The following is a 23,850-nucleotide window of genomic DNA, read 5'->3' on the forward strand; positions in this document are numbered from 1 at the left end:
ATAATTGAAATATTCCAGATGTTCAGTATTATTTCAGAAGACTGCAACACTAACAAGTATATTATTAACAGGCTAACATGATGTTGTTCGCTACTAATTGAGTTCATTAAGTTACCATTAGACATGCGCGTGTGAGTGACCGCGTTATCGGTAGAGCTGGTTTGCCCAAGCGGTAATTGGGGAAGGGCAAACGCGCACGCACGCACACACACACACAGACACACACACACCACACTATCGCTCTCTCTCTCTCTCTCTCTCTCTCTCTCTCCATGGTAAAACCATGGTAAATTGCTGTCAATCAAAGGACAGATTAAATTAAAGGGCAGATTTTATTTTTTTTGTTTTTATATAAAATATCCAGCCCAGAATCCAAACAGGTGATTATTCTTCTAAAATATCTCCATACATCCTTTGTTAAAGTGCCGTTCAGGTGAATAGTAAAACAACTGTTGATTGTCGATACTGTATTGATCTTTTTTTTTTTAGCCATTTAGGGGTCCACCTGGTTCCATGCTGACCACATCGCTAGTGTACATTTGTACAGTTTCAGAATTAAATTGGAACATTCAGAATTTTGCAGAGTTCTCTGCAGATTTTCTGCAAGGTACAGGTGATGTGATGTACTGTCCCATCACCACACTGCAAAATCCAGTGTTTTATGTTAGGGTCCACTTTACCAGAGATTTAAAGTCTCAGAGTTCAGTTAACACTCTGCAGGGTTACTAACTGAGTGTCTCACTCAGAAAATGATTTCCACAGCTGCCGTACCGGAAAAGTGATTGGTGCCTTTCACTGATTGGTTTTAACATGGGGTTTGTGTTTTTCTTTTGTTTTTCTGTTTTTGTTTTCAGAAGAGATGAAAAAGGAGGAAGTGGAAAAGGAGGAAGAGGAGCCTTTGACAGGGAAGGACGAAGAGGAGCGACGCATCGCAGAGATGGGACGGCCCATGTTGGGAGACCACGTCAAACTGGAAATCATCATAGAGGAGTCCTACGAATTCAAGGTAAGACTGAGAACATGTGCGTCAGTGCGTGGGTGCGGCTGCGTCCCGGCAGTTAACCGAAAATATATTGTAGCTGACATTTGCAAGCAATAACCGACTTGATTTTCACTATTTAAATTCTTCATTAACACATATACTGCCAATCCCGAGATATCTCGGGACATTAAATCCACCCGTTACCTGCGTATCCCGAGATATCTCGGGATCGTCTTTTTATGTGGTTTAATAACGAAAAAAAAATGTTTTGGTACCATCCTTGATTTTTTTTTTTTCCCGTGACGCTTCCGACCCATCCTATGAGAAAATTTCCGACAACCGTTTCCGGTTCGTTTTTTATCTTGAAAAAACAGTTTTTCCCTGGTTTTGGCAAAAAATCATGGTTTTCACACGGTTTAAAAAACGAATGGTAAGCTCCGGTTGTATTTTCTTGTCTTTGATCGACGAACGGTTATCCTCTTTGTGTTTAAAAACGATCTGATAGCCGATCGGATGCTAAGCTAATCTAAGATGGCCGGTGGGGAAACGTCACAGCCACGTCACAGCCAAACGGATATGACGTTTGCAGCCTCTTTGGGCCGCTGATATCACAGAAGAAGAAAAAGAAAAAAAAGTGTCAACATTATGAGGGCTCGAACGTCCGTCGTTGCTGTTTATAAACACCATCCGATCGCGGATTTTAATGGATATAATTTTTTTGTGAACGGTTCAAAAGGCTATAAAACTCAAAAACGCTGGCAGTGGGTGAGTACCTTATGAATAAACTCTGGCAGGGAATGTGTTAATACTCATTGGGGAAAAAGTTTGAAATAATCGATTGATTTGAAGTCATATTATGACCCAGCCCTACTCCATATACCGGACTTTCCTGCTTCAACACAGACTCTTAACATCGGTGTAGATGTAATTACTATTGACATCATTGTGTGTGTGTGTGTGTGTCTGTGTGCACGCACTAATGCACTCACTCACTCCTACACACATACTTGAGACAGACAGACATTCAGACACCTGAGCAGAATGAGAGACGGGGCAATAACTTTCTACTTGACTTTCTTAAGTGGTGTGTGTGTGTGTGTGTGTGTGTGTGTGTGTGTGTGTGTGTGTGTGTGTGTGTGTGAGAGAGAGAGAGAGACTATAATTGAGTCCTATAGTTAGCTGAAGCGCTGTCCTGGGGGATTGAAGGATGTAATTCTACTGTACAACATGAAGAGAGACAGACAGGGAGAGAGAGAGAGGGAGCGAGAGAGATAAAGGGTATTAAAGAGGGGGACATTGACACACAGAGAGTTTGAGACAAGGTGAGAGATTTTTTTTTAAAGGCTAAGAGACACTATGCTATAACACAGTAAAATCATCATTGTTAATTTATCCATTTTAACTGTGAGTGAGTACAAATGGGGTCCATTTGGCTACATTTCTACACTCAGTTAATTTAACACTGACGCTGAATTCACACCAGCAGCGGTATTCCGCTTCCGTGTTCTGACAAAGCGGTGAGGTTCCATGCATTTTCTATGGCGAGGAGCGACCACTGCCTTCACCACTGCGGCACGAGGCGGAGCCAGCAAAAGCCGGTGCGACCTGTCACAAGAATTATGTAATCTTGTTTCCATTCATCTCTATAAAAACAGCTGGATGAAATTAACAGAAATGTCATTATTATTTCCATCATTATTTCGACTTTGTTATCCATCCATGCTCTTCTAAGCACTTTCAACCCGGCGTCCCTAATTTCGGTATTTAGAGCAAAAAGCGTTTTGTTTTTTTTGCTAAACTTTTATCCCACGATTTTGTAACCCATTTTCACCCAGTGCCAATGCCTAAGCTTGTATTCCTGGGTGCTACTCTCCCTCTGCCGTGCAGCCGTAACACTGCTGCCACTGTGCTAAGCCTGATTTCTACTTAGTTGGACGCTGGTTAAAAAATGTCACGATTATGACATTTTTTACATGACGATTAATTGTCACACAAATTATTGCGATGAACGATTTAATTGCATTTCTGTCGTTGATCACTGGAACATACAAATAAAAATGACATTACTGTTTGGCTTCTAGGCTTTGAAGTTGCACAGGTGCAGTTACGGTATGACAAATAACAGAAATATACAAAGAAATGACAGACATAATTAATAACTTTATTCTTCCAAAAAATCATTAATAGTGTAAATAGCAGATCTACAAGCTCACAACGCATCGAGATGCGACGCGTTGTGAGCTTGTAGATCTGCTATTTACACCATTTTTGAAAATCTTTGAAAATATATGAACATTTTTCAACATGGAAACGATTATGGCAATCCTCCTATAATTTGAGAAACCTCTGCGGTGGTGATGAGCCCAAAACTGTATGCCCTCTCCTCTGTGGCTGGAGCAATTGATCTGAAATTGCACACAGCCATTGACCATCTGAACACAACTGCGAAGCCCGTTTTTCGATTTCACCAAACGCCAGCTGTTTAGTAGCGTTTTCATGTTAAAGACTGTCGCCATGGTCACGGGGCTGCCCAGCTATGGGACGAACTGCCTCCCGGGTTGCCAGATCATGTGCGCATATCCCCCCACGGATGCGTCGACCGGTTATGGACTAGTTATGTAATAATTGTGACAGGCCTAAAGCTGGTGCCGCGCACCGACAGTATCAGATCCACATGCACCACACGATGTGCAAACGAGGATAAATTAGGCATGGCTGTTTATGGCCAGAGAGAAAAGGGGGCAATAGAGATACAGAGAGAGTAATATCACATTATTGCCTCACCGCTCCATGGCCCACCGAGAGGATGCTTCATTTGCAAGTCAGAACAGCCCTTGTTTGTCCCCTGAGGTGGGTGGAGTTAGCCTAGATAGAGCCTTTAGCTGGAGGTGTAAATGCCTTTGCTCTACAGGTGCACATGATGAATTAGATTTCCATGAAAGATTTAGGTCCTTTTAGGACAGCCGTGTGTGTGTGTGTGTGTGTGTGTGTGTGTGTGTGTGTGTGTGTGTGTGTGTGTGTGTGTGTGTGTGTGTGTGTGTGTGTGTGTGTGCGCATTAATTTTAATATTTTAGGGCATTTGAGTTGAAGATCATTTGGCTCCATAATAAACAAGAATGTTTAGAGGGCATGGTAATAAGCACTTAAGTTACCTTTTGCACGCACATGCACATGCACATGCACACGCACGCGCACGCACGCACGCACGCACGCACGCACGCACGCACGCACGCACGCACGCACGCACGCACGCACGCACGCACACACACACACACACACACACACACACACACACACACACACAGGCTGTTTTTGCTCAGAGTTTAAATAAATGCAGGAGAGGAGAGTGGATGAGAGGAAGTGAGAGAAGATAGGGCAAAAGAGATGCCAAGAGGAGAGGAGAGATGGCATTTAGGAGGAGGGGAAAGGAGGGCTGATGGGAGCTTAGTCACTAGAATGTCACCAGTTTGATCCCCTGTGACAGCCAGTGTCCAACCCCCTGCTGATGTATCCCTGAGCAAGACACAGAAAGCCCCATCCACCTGCTGTAAGGGGTGATGGGTCCATTTTGGGTCAATTCTGTCACTCTCAGAGATACATTACACTGGATTTCACTGCGTATATTATGCATGTAAATGAGTGAGGAGAAGAAAGAATGAGAGAGAGAGACAAAGAGAAAGAGTCTTCTTTCAGCTAAAGCTCATCAGGGGTCGCCACAGCCGGATCATCTGTTTGATCCGTTTCCATCTGTTTCTTCTGTTCACTGCATCTTCCTTGGTAACTCCAGCCACCATGCATGTCCTCTCTCACCGCATCCATGATTAGACCTCCTCTTTGTCCTTTCTCTTCTCCTCTTGCCTTCAGCATCTCCATCTTCAGCATCCTTCTGCCAATATCCCCCCTCTGCACATGTCCAAACCGTCATAACCTCGCCTCTCTTGCTTTATCCCCAAACCTTCCAACCTGGGCTATCCCTTTATGTAGTCATTCCTGATCTTATCCCTCTTATCCCTCCATGTCCTTCCTAAGCATCTTCAAATCTTGAAGATTCTATTTTTTTTTGTCCGTGCCACTGTTTCCAAGCCGTCGGCTACAGCGTAACTGGTCTCACTACCGTCTTATACACCTTATCATCATTCTTCTGGAATCCCATCTGGTCCAGAGGCCTTGTTGTTACTCAGTTTCCTTATGGCATCCCGGACCTCATTTTCAGTGGGAGGGTCTCCCAAATGCTCCATAATAGGACGCTGAGGAATGTGGTTGATGGTTTCCAGCTCAACTGTGGTGTTTCTATGCAGGAGCTCTTGGAAGTGTTCTCGCCATCTGGAACTTATACCCACATTGTCCTTCAGCAGGGTTTGTCTATCATTGGAGTGGAGGTTTTTTTTGGCCTCAATAGCTGGGCCCGTACAGTACACAGCCTTGGTGGCATTGAAGAAACCTCTGGTGTCACCAAGCCTCTGGATTTCCCTCCACCATAGTTTTTTCAGCTCTCGCACCCTACTCCAGTCTGGACAAGAGCCTTTGCCTTGGAGTGGGCCTGCCTTTTGGCCCTGCAGTTGATGTCATTCTGCTAAGTACAGGCTTTCCTTTTGGCATCAATTAGATTTCGTCGTTCGTTTTCATCGAACCAGTCTTGGTGTTTCCTGGTCTTGTAGCCAATGGTGTCCCAGCTGGTCTCTAGTAATGTGGTCTTAAAAGCCTTCCAGTGTTCTTCCACACCCTCTGGATATTCGTCAGGGATCCTCTCAAACAGGGTGTTTTGATGTTGCGCCCCGTTTGTGTCTCCCAGGCTGTCGATGTTTTTTTTTGTTGGGCGGAGCCGTTTCCTCTGTGTCCTCCTTTTCTGGCGTAGCTGGATGTTCATTGTGGAGCGGATGAGGCAGTGGTCTGTCCAGGAGTCATCCGCTCAGATCATGGCCCTGGTGATGTTGACATCTTTGCGATCCCTGGCCCTGACTATCACATAATTACTCCCTATACTCCATCTTATATACAGTACCACAAATTAATCGAAAGAAGGGAACAAAGCGGGGAGTGGGTGTCGGAAGAGGTACGAAAAAGAGGTAAAACCGTAAAATACTCAGTTTTAATTGATCCATTTTTTACTCTAAGAGTCCCCAATGGACCCCCATTTGGATTCATTTGTGGACTCTCAGAGTTAAATTAACACTGGGATTTTGCAGTGTAGTCTACACCCTAGTCTACACCCTTCCCAGAACAACTGTGACAGGGTCCACAGTACCAATGGGGGATTGGCAATGACACGCACCCTTTTCACAGCAGACATTTTGAAGAGTAAACACAGCTGAAGGTAATCACATTAATTGTGTTTCATTGAGGTGTTTCTGTGTGACGGCACGAGATGAAATGTACATGAGCGGCCCATACCGACACAGAGGAACGGATAAATGGAGAGAACACTAGGGAAATGGGAGAGAGAAAAAAGAGAAGAGAGTGAGGGAAAGAGAGACTGACATGAAGTGAAATCCAAAGTCTGTAATACAAATACACACACACGCCCCCCCCCCCTTGGTTTCTAATGCCTTCAACCCTAGAGTACACCCTATGCCTTTGTCGGTTCCTCTCTCTCTCTCTCTCTCTCTCTCTCTCTCTCTCTCTCTCTCTCTGTGTCTCTCTCTCTCTGTGTCTCTCTCTCTCTTCATGGTGTGTGTCAGAGTAACTTAGATTCAGTGTGTTCCCTTTGTTTACAGCTATGTGATCAGATGAGGGAGAGAGAGAGAGACCAAATTACATGCAGGGGAACCATAACGGCAGGCAATGGCACCATTGCCTCCCGTTATGATGCAATGCGTTGTGGGATGATGTCAGCTCAACGGCCCTTTGTTCCCCTCAGTTGGGTCATCGCCGCACATATGCACACTCAAACACACACAAACAACACACAAGCATGCACATACAGACACACACACTGACTCCTGCATTGAACTCATTCTAGGTAACAGCGCAATGAATACCAGATAGAAAATAGGACGGCTGAGAGGGACGGGGAGAAGCAGAGAGAGAGACAATGGGGAGACGAATGGCAATAAGCCCACAGTAGCGCTGTAACATTTCAAAACATGAACAAATAATTAGATTTGGCTTATCCTCTGTGTGTGTGAGCGTGCGTGCGTGCATGTGTGTGTGTGCGCTCGCATTCATGTGTGCTGTAGATAGTGTTAGGCACATTTCCCATCCCAAAGCTCCACTCAGTTCCATTTAAATCAGAGTTTCCTTCTAAGCAGAGAGAGAGAGAAAGAGATCTGATTGACTCCAGGAGCGTGTGTGTGTGTGTGTGTGTGTGTGTGTGTGTGTGTGTGCGTGCGTGCGTGCGTGCGTGCGTGTGTGTTTGTGCGTGTGTGTGCTTGTGTGACTGTGTGTATAATTTTAATTGCTATGTTACATGTCAATCCTGCTCTCCACCCTCACTCTGCTGTCTATTCACTTTCCTTTCTGAAAACAAACATGCCTTCAAATAATCAGTAAAAAAAAGCAGCTAAAGATGAGGAGGGGAGAGGAGATAAGGAGAGGAGGGGAGGGGAGTGGAGCTAATAAAAGGAAAAGATGAGAAGATTAGAATGCTGAGCTAGAATGAAGGATGAATGGTATTGATCATTACAGATAATTACAGAATCAAACATCCCACTGGGACCACTGTTGTTAAAGCACACATGATCTCCCACATGCTGTGAGTAGGAAGACAAATAAAAAAGGATTGAGTGACTTGAATACCGCGAATGGAGGGAAGAGGAGGAAAACGATGACGGTTAATGAGCCAGTCATAATACTGAAACATGCTCCTTCGACTGGTTCAATCCCGGTTTTGGGTGTTTGTGTGTCTTCCCCCTTATTGTCAAAACGAAGTCATTCTTTTCAACTTCAATTGCTTTCTATGGGAGTCTACCAGCTCACCATGTTCTCTTACCAACACCTGCTAGCAATGTTTTATGACCTGTCCCCTTTAATCAAAGTTACCTCTCTCTCTCTCTCTCTCTCTCTCTCTCTCTCTCTCTCTCTCTCTCTCTCTCTCTCTCTCTCTCTCTCTCTCTCTCACAGAACACAGTGGATAAACTGATAAAGAAAACTAACCTTGCCCTGCTGGTGGGAACCAACAGCTGGAGAGACCAATTCATAGAGGCAATCACTGTCAGTGCAGGTAAGACAGAGAGAGAGAGGGAGAGAGTGTGTGTGTGCATGTGCGTGTGTGTGTGTGTGTGTGTGTATGTGTGTGAGAGAGAGTTTGAAGTACTTTTTAATGGCGTGCCATCTACCGTGTCGTATCATGACTTGTCTGTGCGTGAAATCAGGAATTGAGCTCAGGTGGTCTGTGTGTGTGTTTGATTTACTTTAATGGTTAAAGCATTCTGAAAAAACTGCTGTGGTTTAATGGTTTGAACACTGGGGTGTGTGCGTGTGTGTGCGTGTATTTGTGTGTTTAAAGTGAGTTGTTGAACATTGGGTGACCACTGCACCGCATAACTACCATCCGTGGGTATACACTGAACTCAGACTGGAGTGCACTTCAATGCGTGCATGCGTGCATGCGTTCATGCATGCTTGCCTGCGTGCGTGCGTGTGTGTGTGTGCGTGTGTGTCTGTGTGTGTGTGTGTGTGTGTGTGTGTGTGTGTGTGTGTGTGTGTGTGTGTGTGTGTGTGTGTGTGTGTCTGTGTGTCTGTGTCTGTGTGTGTGTACGTGTGTGTGTGTGTGTGTGTGTGTGTGTGTGTGTGTGTGTGTGTGTGTGTGTGAACGTGTGTGTGTGAACGTGTGTGTACGTGCAAATGGTTTTAGTAACAGTAATCAGTCAGGATATTGGTTTATTTGTCAGTGGACTGGTCTGCCCTGATGGTTTGGATCGTTGTATACTGCGCAGATGGCTACAAGTGTGGGTGTTTATACATGTGAGTGTGTGTGTGTGTGTGTGTGTGTGTGTGTGTGTGTGTGTGTGTGTGTGTGTGTGTGTGTGTGTGTGTGTGTGTGTGTGTGTGTGTGTGCGCGCGCGCGTAAGAGGAGGCATGCACCAGATATACAGAGAGAGGGTAATATATATCTATCTCTTTCTCTGCATCTCTGGTACATTCCTACTTCTACAGTATACTCACACACATTATCTCATATTATGATAGGAAAGGGAATGGGTGATGATTTCAAGAAGCAGCGGAAAGTGATGGAGAGGGACAGAGAGAGGGAGAGAGAGAGAGAAGTCACTTTCAGAAATGCACTGTATTATGGAAGTTTTCCAGACTTTAAATGGAAGGCCTGTATGTATGAACGCAACATTCCGGCTCAGTAGGATCGGACATGCAACAGACTTTATGCTGGCAGGACCCTTGAGTTAGGTAGTGTTCGATTTGTCTCAAATGCTCTATGTGTGAATGGACGTGATGATTGTCCGGTGAATTTACATTCAGTGTGTGTACGTGTTGATGACACTTCTATTTTTGACGGGTGGAGCCTCCCCTCCTCCCAAGGTGTTTGGTGAGAGAGAACTGAAAACATTTTTCCAGCTCAGAGGACGGCTCGTTTTGACTAAAAGTATGTTGTAGCTTGTTGTCTACATTAGGCCTACTGTGGTAGGAAAGATGTTTTGCATGTGTTTTGCATGGGTGCATCAATGGGAGACCGCATGTCAAGTAATCCAATGTATCTGTCATTCTGTCATGTTCTGAAATTAAAAAAAGATTTGATTCTCGCATCTCCCTCGCATGTTATATTTAAGCGGGAGTAGCTAATGCGTGCGTCTACTACCCAGACCCCGGCCCTCACCTTATCAAACTCAGTATTTACCTTAATGTGTGAACGCATCTGAAACAGACATTCTCCTGTTGCAACGGCCAACACCGGACAATGTCCTGACCTGATTCCCTGGACATTTTCCAGTGTTCATATGAGAAAGTGGCCGTAGAGAAACAGTCAGATGTATAGAGTGTAATATAGTGTTTTAAGGCATTACAAACCAAGCACACGAGAGAGAGAGAGAGAGAGAGAGAGAGAGAGAGAGAGAGAGAGAGAGAGAGAGAGAGAGAGAGAGAGAGAGAGAGAGAGAGAGAGAGAGAGAGAGAGAGAGAGAGAGAGAGAGAGAGAGAGAGAGAGAGAGAGAGAGAGAGAGAGAGAGAGAGAGAGAGAGAGAGAGAGAGAGAGTGCTGATTAATATTTCATCCAGATGCCATTCCTGTCGCATCCCAAGATCCTCCTTGTTCTCTGATGAGCTCAGGGTCCAAAGAGAGTGTTGGAGCTGAGCTGCAGTAATGATCTGTGGTGATGATAATAAAGAGATGATGAAACCCAGTGAGAACGTTGGGGGTAGCAACTAATGCTAATAAAGAGGGGGGGAGGGGGGCAGGGAGAGAGAATGGCAATGACTGAAAGTGAATGAGAGGGGAGAAAGTGCTATGGGTGGGCAGAGAGGCAAAGAGAGAGTCGGAGACAGGAAGCTGGCAAGGAAGAAGGCAAATAAGACTTGAGATGAGAAGGATGAAGGAAGGATGGGGTAGGGAGGGAGAGAAAGAACGAGAGAAGAAGAGAAAGGCAGAGAGGAGGAATTCCACGGCCACACTACAGCAGCTTCTCTTCATTGGTATCAATAAGGTCGCCATCTGGTGATTATCTGATGTAACTGCAGTTCTGCTCTAACCGAATATACCGTATACCCCTTTTCCACCGGCATCGAACCAGTTCTGTTCTTTTTCCCCCGCCTAATTTAGAACCAGTTCCTAGAGTGTTTCTACTGTGTTTCTACTGTGTTTCTACTGAGAATAACTGGTTCTGAAATACCTTTTCTTGCCCTGGACTGAGAACCGCAGTGGCCGTGTCAATATTCTACAGGTTGGAAGACGCTTGCAGATGCGATATGAACAATGGTGAAAGCAAGTGAAAGATCATCATTAAAAAAAACTGCAGTGGTCTATTTAGGTTGATTGTTAAAGCTGTGTCGCACCATGTAAGATTCATCTTAGTTCCACTGGCGTAAACTCCACACTAGTTCCACTGGCGTAAACTCCACACTAACCAAAATATATTACATAAGTTTTCACTTTCTGTTGTTGTTGTCACATTACATGAACAGAATGTAAACATCAATCTGGGACAACGTTGTTGCCTGCCGTTACTGCAAATTAGGGCAGCAACTCATCATCATTCAAGTTATTCAAACGGCGCGTTTGTGTCTAAAACGCACATATTAGCCTCACGTCCACTTTAGATATCCTGCACATACTGTATAGCCACATATATCCATCCATTCCACAATGGATTGACACCCTAAATATCTTAGGTGCTAGAAAGCACCTAAGTTACAAGAATCCTGAATGGAACCGATGCTACAATCCAATATTTTTGTCGTCTAAATCGTCCATGTATCCAGCTAGCTTGCCAGTACTTAGTTTCTGCCCCTGCATCTTTATTTGGTTTCAAATGTTTTTATTTGTGCAAATGACATTATACTATATCTCTGCTGTCCAGCAGTAACCTGCTAACTCGCTCATGTTTCAGGAAATTAAGAAAACCGTATATTTTCAAAACAAAGCAATACTGCCTCATCAAAGTTGGTATAGTGACTTTATATATATTGTCAGATACTTGCATGTGTCATTATATTATCACCACTTTACCCAAATCCAGCTCAAATGGAATTAGGAGTTTTGTCCGAACAGAAATCCAGCTCAAATGGAGTTAGGAGTCCGAACAGCTGACAATAGCTCCAATCGTGTGGAGGGAGAGATTCCAAATGGGTCTAAATTCCAAATGGATCTCCAAGCTCACAACGCATCACAACGTGTGAATGAATGCCCTGATGCTTCATGACACTTATTATATAGGCCTACAATAATAAACAGGACTTTAAATATTACAATAACTTCTGCAAAGAGGGCTTCACAGAGTTGGAAGTTTCAGTAGAACTAACGCGACAGAAATGCTATGAACTCCTTTCTTGTCACAATGCTCTCCTCATTAAAAACTTCATAGATTTTAGAAATAGAATTACTTGTCTTCATAACATTAGCGTCAGCGCTAAGTTTGATAAACAGGTACACTGCATAGTTTTAACAGACTACGGGGGGGAAAAACGGCGTTGTTACTGATTGTTTATGTGCTGCTCCTCTGTCTATGTGCACTCACTCACTGCGCAGTGCGCTGTGCTCTGAGCTGTAGAACAGCAGCAGGAGAGGAGAGGGGGGGGGTTGCGTGGTGTTGACGGACAGTTTGAGGATCCAATGGAGTTGGGAGGTTTTGTCAGAAGCGCTTGTTAATACTTTTCATTGGTTCAAAACATTTTTTTTTACACAGACGTAAAGGGTGTTCAATAGCGTTGATTTATGAAAAAAAAAGAAGAAGCTGAAAATGGAGTTGGAGCTGGTTGGTCCTGGACACAGACGATATATTATATACGGTAGTCAAAAATAGGCTTTCATGGCCTCCATGAACTTACAGCCCTGACGTCCACACAGGTACTGTAGGAGTGGGACTCCCTGGGAGGTCCCAGTGTCTATGGCAGTGACCGACAAAGTTCTCTATCGTGCTGTTATCCTCTCACTCACCCTTAATAATCCCCCATACAGATGCTTGGTAGCATGCTTGTTCTGGTTGATGTATGCACGCAGCATTCTGGTGTCACGCCCTAACCATTCGGCTCTCCGGTCACACCCTTAGTAACGTTGCATGCTGGATTTGAACCCATGTCAATGTGGTTATCCAGCTCAGCTGAGTGTCCGCACGCAAACGATTTCATTTTGATTTGTCTATCTGTCGTGCGTGTGCGCTCGTGCGTGGGTGCGCTCGTGCGTGCGTGCATGTGTTGTTTGCCCGCCTGTCAGCCAGTCTTTGTTGGTTAGTTGACCCCCTTAATGAAAAGACCTGTTCTCCATGAGCTTATCTGGGATTAGCCTGCTTTGGCTGACAGAGCGTGTGAGTGTGTGTGTGTGTCAGAGGCAAGTGAGAGTTTCATTGTGTGATGGCTGCACTCATGTATTGGACTGCCATTAAATTGAAATGAAGTTTAGGATTCAGATAATCAGCGTGGTTCAGGATTATTAAGGACATAAACACCAGCTTGTACCTGTAACACACACACACGAATGCTGATAGTTATATGACCTATTTTAATAAGCCTGCAACCTATGAGACCCCAAAACCATGCACAGAGTTACACACTCGCACACAATATTTGCACAAGTACACACCCACAATCAAACAAACAGCTACACACTCAGACGCACGCACGCACGCACGCACGCACGCACACACACACACACACACACACACGCACGCACGCACGCACACACACACACACACACACACACACACACACACACACACACACACACACACACACACACACACACACACAGTGTTGTGAGCTTGACAGACTCAGACAGGTTTAGCAGCTCATCTGTTTGATGAGGACAAACCTTCAACCCAATGTAGGGAGATCAAAGTGCACATCGATTGGGTTCTTGTATTCGTTTTTATTGAAGTTAAGGTTAGGAATAAGTTTAGGGTTTGGCATAGTTTTACTTAGGTTACGTTTAGGAATATGGTTAGGTTTACGCATAGTTTTACTGAGGTTACTGTACGTTTAGGAATGGTTAGATTTACGCATAGTTTTACCTAGGTTACGTATGAAGGGTTAGGGTTAAGGAAATGAACCTTGCTGGGCACTGTTAGCTATATTTCATAACCGTATGTGACAGGGACTAACTGGAGGTAACGATAGTACACGGTAAAATCCTCAGTGTTGATGTATCCATTTGTAACTCGCGAGAGCGTGCAAATATAGCTCGCAGTTAAATTAACACTGAGGATTTTTCTGTGTAGATGTCAGTCTTATCCAGAGGGGCAGTGAGTCAGTAGATAGGGCTCGTCCCAGCAACCTGACCTAACCCTCTAGCAATCACTCTGTCCTCCAAATGTTGTCCCTCCATTTGATTCATACAGCGTTATCCAGGAGTTTGAAAGTAGTTGAGGGCTAAGCACGTAACTCTATCACTTCCTCTAATTCTGTCTTATCTTGTCCCTTGGCAATTATGTGCCAGTCTCATTGATTCAAGTGCAGAATGTCATTGCACTGTTTTCCCTAGGTGTATTCACCTCCCCCTGCCTGTGTAAATGTTGTTGTTATGGTAGCAGAGGAGGAGGCCTGACAGGTAGCGGAGATTCTCATATAACACCAGCTCATCTGGGACCCGCTCTCATTCACCTCTTCTCATGTTTAATTTTCACTGTCTCGACTCTGCTCTTTGTCTTCAGTTCACTCTCCCTCGTTTCCTTTGTCCACATGTGTGCGTCTCTCCTTCGCTCTCTGTCTCGCTCTCTCTCTGTACCTCCGTCTCTCACTATCTGGCTCTGTCTCTCCTTTTGTGCCCTTTTATGCTCTTTGTCTTTTCCTGTCTATCTCTCTTACTTCACCACCCTCTGTCTCGCTCTCTCTCTCCCTTCTGTCTTGACTCTCTTCAACCTCTCTTCTCTTAATTATACAACATGGGAGAGAGGCAGGTCAAGGTGTAATTGGTTTTTCCGATGCAATATGAATGTGTTGGTCCCTCCAGAGCAGTGGAGGGGATGAGGGAGACCGGGTGTGATTTATAGCCTGGCCGGGGTGACCTCCATTGGGCTTGGCCATGACCACCTATCCCTTGTCGGGAAGGATGGATGAATGGATGGATGGATGGATGAATGGATGGATGGATACATCGATTGCTTGCCCGATTGAGTGAGTGAGTGAGTGAGTGAGTGAGTGAGTGAGTGAGTGAGTGATTGATGGATTAATTCATGTATGAATGGAGGGATCAATGGAAGATACAGGAGAGGAAGAGATGAAGAAGATAGGAAAGTAAAAAGGAAGGAATGTGACAGAACACAACATTGAGGTTGACACGCAGAATTGGACAGAGAGAGAGAGAGAGACGGATGGAGAGAAAATGAAGGAAAGAAAGACAACTTAATTAACACCTTCTGTATAATGACCTTTCACTGTCGCTATGGATGCCCACTGGTACATGACACACACACACACACACACACACACACACACAGACAGACACACACACACACACACACACACACACACACACACACACACACACACACACACACACACACACACACACACACACACACACACACACACACACACACACACACACACACACACACACACACACACACACACACGTCATCTTGTTTCTGTCTTAATTAGGTGAGGATTTGAACAGGTGACATTTCATGCTCCCTTGCCAAAGCACTGGACACCCATCTGCATTAATATGATGTGATTTGAGTGATATGTAGTCTAATCTGACTTTATCACTGATAAGGTGGCAGGATCATCACTAAGCTTCGGATTCGATCTGCTCATCTGTCTCCGTCGCTCCGTCTGTCAATTCAAAGGGGCTTTATTGGCATGAGAAAACATACATTTACATTGCCAAAGCAAAAGTGGAACAAAACAATCAAACAAAACAATGTGTGTACAATTTAATGGGAATAAAGAAATGTGTCAACAGAGCTGCCTGTGTTACATTGCAACTTAGAGAAAAATATCTTAAAAACCATAGAATTGTGCATTTTCTGTCAGAAATATTTATGGATCCACATACGAAAGGTTAGATTGGATAAACTTTTTAAACAAATGACAGCATTATTTCAATGTTTTGCATTCACTTGATATAAAACCTTTGGGGCAAATAGCAGCAAATTTGTCAAATGTATTTAAAGGTAGTTGCTCTGTTTATATGTATAGTATTTCTGTATACCGAGGTACACGCACGTCTGTGTCTCTCCTTGCTTTCTGTCCGTTTCTTAATTTAATTCAATTCATAATGCATTAAATACTTCAGTATCTGTAGTCAAAAACTATAAAAAGTAATATAATAGAAAATATTATATCGTTGCTGTTGGGCAGAAACATCTTATCTCCATTTTTCAACTTTAATATAATATTATTAAAGTGGACATCCAACTAATTTCAATAATTCATAATATATGATAGATATTTCAAATTAAGTATAATGCATCTAACGAGTGGAGTTTAAATGTTTTCAGCAGTTCATTTGACTCCCTGCCGCACATCTTCACAGGAAGTTGCATGAAGAGCAGAACAACACACTTGCCTCACTCTCTTTCATGCTCTCTAATGATGTTAAATGAAAAGATGAAAACCATGATCCTAAGTTCCATAAAAGCACATCGGAAACGATTGTATCTTCCTAATCTAATCCAATTAATATTTGTCCATCATTTCTTCCCCTTTGTCTGTCTGGCTCTTATCTATCACTTTAATGCCAGAGATCATAATCAGAGTCTTTAAACCTACTTTACATTTTTTCCACGTTTGATGTTAAGAGCATTTAATGCAGCTCTCGTTTTCACACACGCACGCACGCACGCACGCACGCACGCACGCACGCACGCACGCACGCACGCGCACACACACACTTTTCTATAATCCTGAAACACTTGATATTTTACCATGTCTTCTCTCCAGACTTTCAGAGGATTCTTATTAACCACTTGAACCCCAGCATCCATATTCTGGGGGGGAACATTAGCCAAAAATTGCAGATCTACAAGCTCACAATGCATCAATCGGCTACTTTTTGGCAAATAGATTTAGGTGTAGACGAAAAAGCGGTTAAAGTACAGTTGTAACTCAAGACTACATGGGGTTTTGAGTGGATATGGCCATGTGAAGGTTCTGTTCCGGTCACCTATAGCTGTAGTGCTCTGCTGTGAAGACATTTAAAACAGAAGGGGTCAGCCAGGTTGATTCATAACATACCATCACCTCATCAGTATGACACTCTCTCTCTCTCTCTCTCTCTCTCTCTCTCTCTCTCTCTCTCTCTCTCTCTCTCTCTCTCTCACACACACACTCACGCACGTAATTTCTGCGCTGTGACATTCAACTCAAAGTAAGAAAGCTGCATTTAGACAGCTCTTAAAAGCTCGCTCTTAAATGTCATGCCGCACTGGAGTGTGTGTGTGTGTGTGTGTGTGTGTGTGTGTGTGGAGAGAGAGGTACCTGTCTGTGTAAATGCAAGTGCCTGTTGTCTATGCCATTGTTTCTCAAAGTGGGGTCCGGGGACCTCCAGGTGGTCCCCAGCAAAATCTCACAGCGCTGCAAGCTTGTACATCTGCTATTTTTGAAAATATTTGTGTTTTCTTTTACATACATCTTCTCCTCTGGGGGTCCCTGACACAAATTATTTTCAGATGCGGGTCCGTGGCCAAACACATATCAATTTGGGTGTCCTTGACCTTGGGGGTTATATGTAAGGTGGTGCACACACACGCATATTGTGCATATGTGCACGTTTCATGTGTGTGTGTGTGTGTGTGTGTGTGTGTGTGTGTGTGTGTGTGTGTGTGTGTGTGTGTGTGTGTGTGTGTGTGTGTGTGTGTGTGTGTGTGTGTGTGTGTGTGTGTGTGTGTGTGTGTGGTTGTGGGGGGGGGGGGGGTCATTACATGACTAACTTTCTCCAGATGAGAGGAGGTTCAGAGAGAAGATAAGACTTGCCGCTTTCAAACACAAGACAGATTTCATGCAAACGTGCATGTGCAGTATGTGTGTGTGCATGTGCACACATGCATGTGCATGTGTGTATACACTTTTTTTGTGACAAGACTGCAAAATAATATCTTGAGGAACTGGTCCTGACGTGTGTGTGTGTTCATTAGTAGTTATTTTTAAATCGCTTTGTGTGATGATGACTAAGATGTTGTCAGCCCCCCCCCCCCCTTCTCTTTTGTTTTTTCCCTATTATCATTTTGTGATTTATTCACATTAACAATGCACAGCAGATTGGATGAGAGGTTTGCAGCCCTAGTTTTTCAAGGCAATGATGACACAATGGTTTCAATACTATAGCGGTTTTGTTGTACTGTATATGGGTGGATCTATGGGAGACTGCATATCAAACAGTTCAATTCATATAGGTATTTATATTTCACATTTTATGTTCACATCTGTCATGTCATGTTCTGTGGAAGGAATGAATAGCAAACAATAAATGAGCGTAGCAATAACTTTGCAGAGGAATGCAGTACTTAACCAATACAACATGACCTCACAATTTTCTGAGCAAAACACACAATACAGAACAAACTGTTACAAGGCAAATGACAGGTCGTTAACGTTGTTTCAAAATTACACTTTTTAACACAGAGCTGGGATGTCTCATTTGACAAACCAATTCTTTCATCCTCACATGTCATCGTCGCGTCTCTCCCTCGCACCGTTTAGTGGGAGGAGCTAAGACACAAGGAAGAGACGCAAGGGACGCGAGGGACTGCAAGGATGGAAGAATAACTATTGACATGAACCAGCAATTCTTCCTCAATGTTTTGCCTTCTCTCCTCCTGTCTTAAGCTTGGAGCATACTCCAAACGAACCTGAAAATATGTTTCTGCTTCAGCAGGTCTATAAGAACAAAATGTTATAACTGCAGAGCAAAGGAACGAATGCAGTGCTTTGCCATAGTTTGTTTCTGCAGATCTTGCACCTCCAACGAGCCGAACATCACTGCAGAGACACCAATGTGAACATTGTGTGTGAATGTTCAGACAATCAATGCACTTGTGATTTCTATGTTTTTATTCATTAATGGAGAGAGATTGGACACACATTGTCCACTGTCACCAGAAATGATTACATTAAATCTCTGAGACTGACACGATGTGAATTACATTCACCCATTCACACACATTTTCACATACCAATGGTGGAGAAAACCATTCAAATGACAACCTGTTCATCAGGAGCAGTTATAAAAGAGAAATAAAGAGTAAATTCTCTGACCGGTTTCAGCAAGACCTGCCGAAGCCGAAAAGTCCCCTCCCACCTGAGATGAAAAGCTTTAGTCCCCTCCCACCTGAGATGCGAGCAGAGGAGGCAAAAGAGACACAAGGAGAGAGGTGTAAACAACTAACATTTTGACACACACCGTATCTTCTTCAAAGTCACTGGCATATATTTTTAATACAGTAGACTATTATGTCTTCTTTTTTTTCAATAAAGAATGTCAATCAGTGAATCAGTGTACTAACAAACAAATGTTTTCATACAAACAGTGTCAAACAGTTCAATCTAATTCATATAACATAATTGTAGTGTTACAGACTAAATTAAATATAGACTGTATGGAATATTATTAAATATACTGTAGTCGGTAAATAATATTAATACATGTTTGATTAAAATTGTTTTGGAGAGACTCTTACCTCCATGCTGCTTTCTCGCTTCTCTCCTTCCTCAAATACATGGATGCGCACTTGGTCCTCCTTATATACGTACAGTACACACTTCCTGTGATCTCACCCATCACGCCAAATTGTTAACTTATTGATAGGGATTCATGAGTAAATTAATGTTTTGAACATTATTAAATTAGGCGTCAATAAATTACCCAGAGGAAGACTATTAAGTCTAATGAAACCTAGAGGAAGGATATGTTGTTTTATTTGTACATAATCCACTTCACTGTTTCCTGTTAATATATTGACAGTAAAATGGTTTAATATTTGAAATAATACGCACATTCTGTGCTCACAACATAGGGCCCTCACTTCATAGATGTAGATGGATCCTTCTCAAGAAATCCGTAATCCGTCATTTTAAATTGACATCAATTAAATATCACGTGTCGAACAGCTGTCCATTGTTTTGTTATAGCCAAGGACACATGATCACCCCCTCAATCATCACTTCACATTACTTCCATTTGGACAGACCTTTACCATTTAAACCCCAGCATCCGTATTCTGGGGAAACCTCCGCAGAAAATTGATGCGACACGTTGTGAGCTTGTAGATCGGCTATATCAGCTAAGACATTTAATGTAGAGCGAAAACAAAAAAGACATAGCATAACCAACCTTTGAGGGTTTAAGTGGTTAAAATGGAGGAGAGCTCACTTTAGCAGGAGTTTTGTCCACGTCATTGCAGAAGTAAACAAACTGCATAGCTGATGTTGTGTTAAACTTTTTCTTAATTTATTTCAATTCACACAGTGTGACAAGAATGAACAGATGTCATATTTGACATAGGCCTACACGTGTGTGTGTGTGTGTGTGTGTGTGTGTGTGTGTGTGTGTGTGTGTGTGTGTGTGTGTGTGTGTGTGTGTGTGTGTGTGTGTGTGTGTGTGTGTGTGTGTGTGTGTGTGTGTGTGTATACACTTTATATACATTATATATTTTGTGTCTGTGTGAAGCACTACAAATATTTCTATGAAAAGTACTATACAAATAAAGAGTGACGTATATTACCACTAACCTCATTCCCAGCCTTATCTAATCTCACGAGGAGAAAAGCCTGGAAAAGCTGGTTTAATGCTTCCGTTGTATGTACTTTCCCTGGAAACTGTCTTTTTTCGACCAATCAGAACTCGGTTCATGACCTGTAAATTCAGAGACCAATAGCTCTGTGTGAATGTAAACAGATCTGCCCCGCATTTAACGTAACTTCCTTTAGCGCTTTAGGTAGGTACTTCCTGTAATTCCGCTTAGACACTTTCCTGACGGAGACAATTACAGTATCATGCACTACATACATTAGAAACTCAGTAATTCACGTCCAGGCTTTTTTTGGCTTGTAATATAGGTCCTAATTTTCATCCCTCAGCTTGATATGGGTTTCAACGTCACTCTGACTCAGATCATAAACAAATCCTATACGCCCATATCCTATACGCCCATATATAGCCAGGACCACGGCGGAAGATTTTTGCTTCACCAGCTGATGCCGACACGTTAACCGGTTTACCGGTTCTTCAGCAGCCATTGTTTCAATACTTTGTCGGTCTTTCGACAATAGTACAGTCTTCTCTTACTTTTGCCCTACCGTTTGGTGCCCCCCCAACATGGCGCACAGTGCTGCAGCATTAATGTCCTTGCATTATGCCAGCACTGCTCACAGGTGATTCCAATCATGGCAATTAGGGTAAGGAGTAGGCCAGAACTCAGGGAAATTAAATCAGGGCTCAGAGGGGAAAGGAATAGGAGACAGCAACAATGTGTAAACACAGCAGCAAGATTTCTGAGCTGTCTGTGACTGTAGAAGGATGTCTATTATACCCTAAGGTCTACTAATCAAATGTGCATTCCTACACAATCAGATGTTATCTCGGTACATAGAACTATTGTACATAGAAACAGGGCAACTACCTTTAAACAGCTTTGAAAAACTGCTACTTGTGTACTATTTTAAATACATTTTAAAAACAAATGCTGTGTATTTCAAAGGTTTTATTCCAAGTGACTGCAAAATCTTGAAATATTGCTGTTAATTGTTGCCTACATGTATATAACTATGAACAGCTCTGTTTACACATGTCTTTATTCCCTTGAAATTGTACATATATTTTTAGTTTAGATTTTTGATTGGTTCGTTTCTTTTTTGCTTTGGCAATGTAAACATAATGTTTTCTCATGCCAATGAAGCTCATTTGAATGAAATTGCCTGGCAGAGGGGAATGGGAGACCATGACTGTGACACAAACCACCAACCTCAGAGTTACAAGCTTGCTCCTCTCACCACTGCAATGTGTTTAATTTAGAACATGTTGCATGACAGGTGTTTTCTTTGGTAAGCTTTAAGCCACATTGCATCAGAGGGAGAGAGAGAGAGAGAGAGAGGGAGAGAGAGAGAGAGAGAGAGAGAGAGAGAGAGAGAGAGAGAGAGAGAGAGAGAGAGAGAGAGAGAGAGAGAGAGAGAGAGAGAGAGAGAGAGAGAGAGAGAGAGAGAGAGAGAGAGAGAGAGAGAGAGAGAGAGAGAGAGAGAGAGAGAGAGAGAGAGAGAGAGAGAGAGAGAGAGAGAGAGAGAGAGAGAGAGAGAGATGCACCCTGCTGAGCTGTCATAACTTCAAATACACCTTACACTGCAAACTCCTGAGTGATAATTTAACTCTGAGAGAGCACGAATGGATCCAAATGGACTCAGGTCTATTTGGTGTGTGTGTGTGCAGAGAGAGAGAAGAGGAGATAGAGGGATGGTGAGATGACAGAAATGAGATGAAAGACAAGAATCCTCTATCCGATTGCCTTTATGTAACGAGTGAGAGTGTGTTAGTGATGTTGCATAGCCATATACTTTCTGAGCCCCAGGCTTCCTCTGTTCTGTGTGTGTGTGTGTGTGTGTGTGTGTGTGTGTGTGTGTGTGTGTGTGTGTGTGTGTGTGTGTGCGTGCGTGTACAAGCGTGGCTCATTCCTCAGTAGCACAGATGAAGTCGTGTGGAACATCAGTTGAACACGGTTGGTAAATGACGTGCCTTTAGCTCTGGTCCATTCTGTATTTAACAGCTGTATTTACTGACGCACTGACTGGGTGACTGACTGGGTGACGTGCTATTGGCTGTGGCACCGTATATATCTCTACTTTATTTACCGAATGACTGACTGGCCCACCGTGTGCATTGATGTGGAACGCTGTTGTTCTGTTCAGTCACGCGCCATGAAGTCTGGTACAGTAGATGAAACCCACACTTTTGTTTTCTGACTGACTGACTGACTGTCTAGCTGGCTTACTGATGTGTTACATGCTACTAGTTGTTTGTGTGTGTGTGGGGGGAGGGGCATGAAAGAGTATGAGCACGCACATACACACATACACACAGCACACATGGGGAGTATATGCTCATGTTTATATTCATGTACTGCTGGTCTCCACCTGTCAAGCTATCTCTGACACACACACACACACACACACACACACACACACACACACACACACACACACACCCCGTTGGCCGTTGCTCATAAGATCCATGGAAGAATGGTAGTCTGTCTTCATTTTTGCTTTCTCTCTCCCTCACACACCTCTGTCTCCATCTATCCTCCTCTCTCTCTCTCTCTCTCACTCTGTCTCATCATTTGTCTCTATTCTCTCCTCTTTTCTCTTCTCCCCTTTCAGTGTTCATTCCTTGTGGAGACTCTCAGGGCTGCACAATTAATCATATAATGACCGGGAACATGATTTTGGCTTCCACAATTAATGAAACTTGGATCGGTTGTGATTTTGCCACTTTGCATGTGCCTGCTTTGGTGCATCAAATCAAGCACTCCCTGTTCGCGAGTTAACTGTCTGACTAATCACAGCTGTTTGTTTTGAGCATGTCTGGTCTCTTCTCCCCAAACACTGTCGCAGAATGTGGCCTCATGCAAGAAGACACTAAATGAAAGACAACAGAGAACAAATGTCGAGTCTCAAAACGAAAACACTCAAGCCACATTATATTTTCATCCCGGGGCAAATTCAACCAGGATTGAAAATGTTCAACCTGGTTTGGGATGAAGATTTTCATCCTGGGTTGAAGAATGCAATGTGAAAACCACAGGGTTAAGATCGCCCTGGGTTACATCTTCAACAGCTGTACATTACCATAACATAACAACACCCCAACAATGTATTAGTAACGGTAGCTGGCTGAATTAAAATGTAGGGTGCGAGTTAGACTGACGGTGAAACTCACCAACTAATTAATATCTGGAGAAGAGAAAACACACAGTGCTGGTTTATGAGTGGACTACAGCTCAGTGCCAGGAGGAACTGTAAGTGTCAAACGTTCCTATAGTTTTGCCTTGAGCAATGTGCAATAGAGTGTTATGCTGGTGCCTTTTACTTGTGCATGCGTGCAAGCTTATACCACGACACCTTTCTGATTGGCTGAGATGCGTCGGATGTGTAGAATTTATTCATATAAAAAACATGGCATTTACAGACAACTTCCATTAATTAGAAGTTCACTGAACCGTACGTAGTACAGTGAATGTCTAATTAATGAAAGTAGCCTGGTTCATAATTAGCAACACCTGAGTACATTAGTATATTGGATGGATGGATGATGGGATTGGGCATGAAAGACTTTTCTAATGTCAA

General features: G+C 43.3%; 1 protein-coding gene across 2 annotated transcripts in view; it reads left to right on the forward strand.

The window, feature by feature from the left end:
• Positions 1-23,850, forward strand: part of slc8a1b (solute carrier family 8 member 1b) — a 162,253-nt gene that overhangs the window by 123,050 nt on the left and 15,353 nt on the right. For both annotated transcript variants that reach the window (XM_084077278.1, XM_084077279.1), the window contains 2 exons: positions 855-1,006; positions 8,042-8,141. In XM_084077278.1, coding sequence (XP_083933404.1) covers positions 855-1,006; positions 8,042-8,141 — 252 coding nt within the window. The remainder of the gene's footprint in view (positions 1-854; positions 1,007-8,041; positions 8,142-23,850) is intronic.

This window comes from Gymnoscopelus microlampas (genome assembly GCF_963454915.1).
Source record: "Gymnoscopelus microlampas genome assembly, chromosome: 13".
Taxonomy (NCBI): domain Eukaryota; kingdom Metazoa; phylum Chordata; class Actinopteri; order Myctophiformes; family Myctophidae; genus Gymnoscopelus; species Gymnoscopelus microlampas.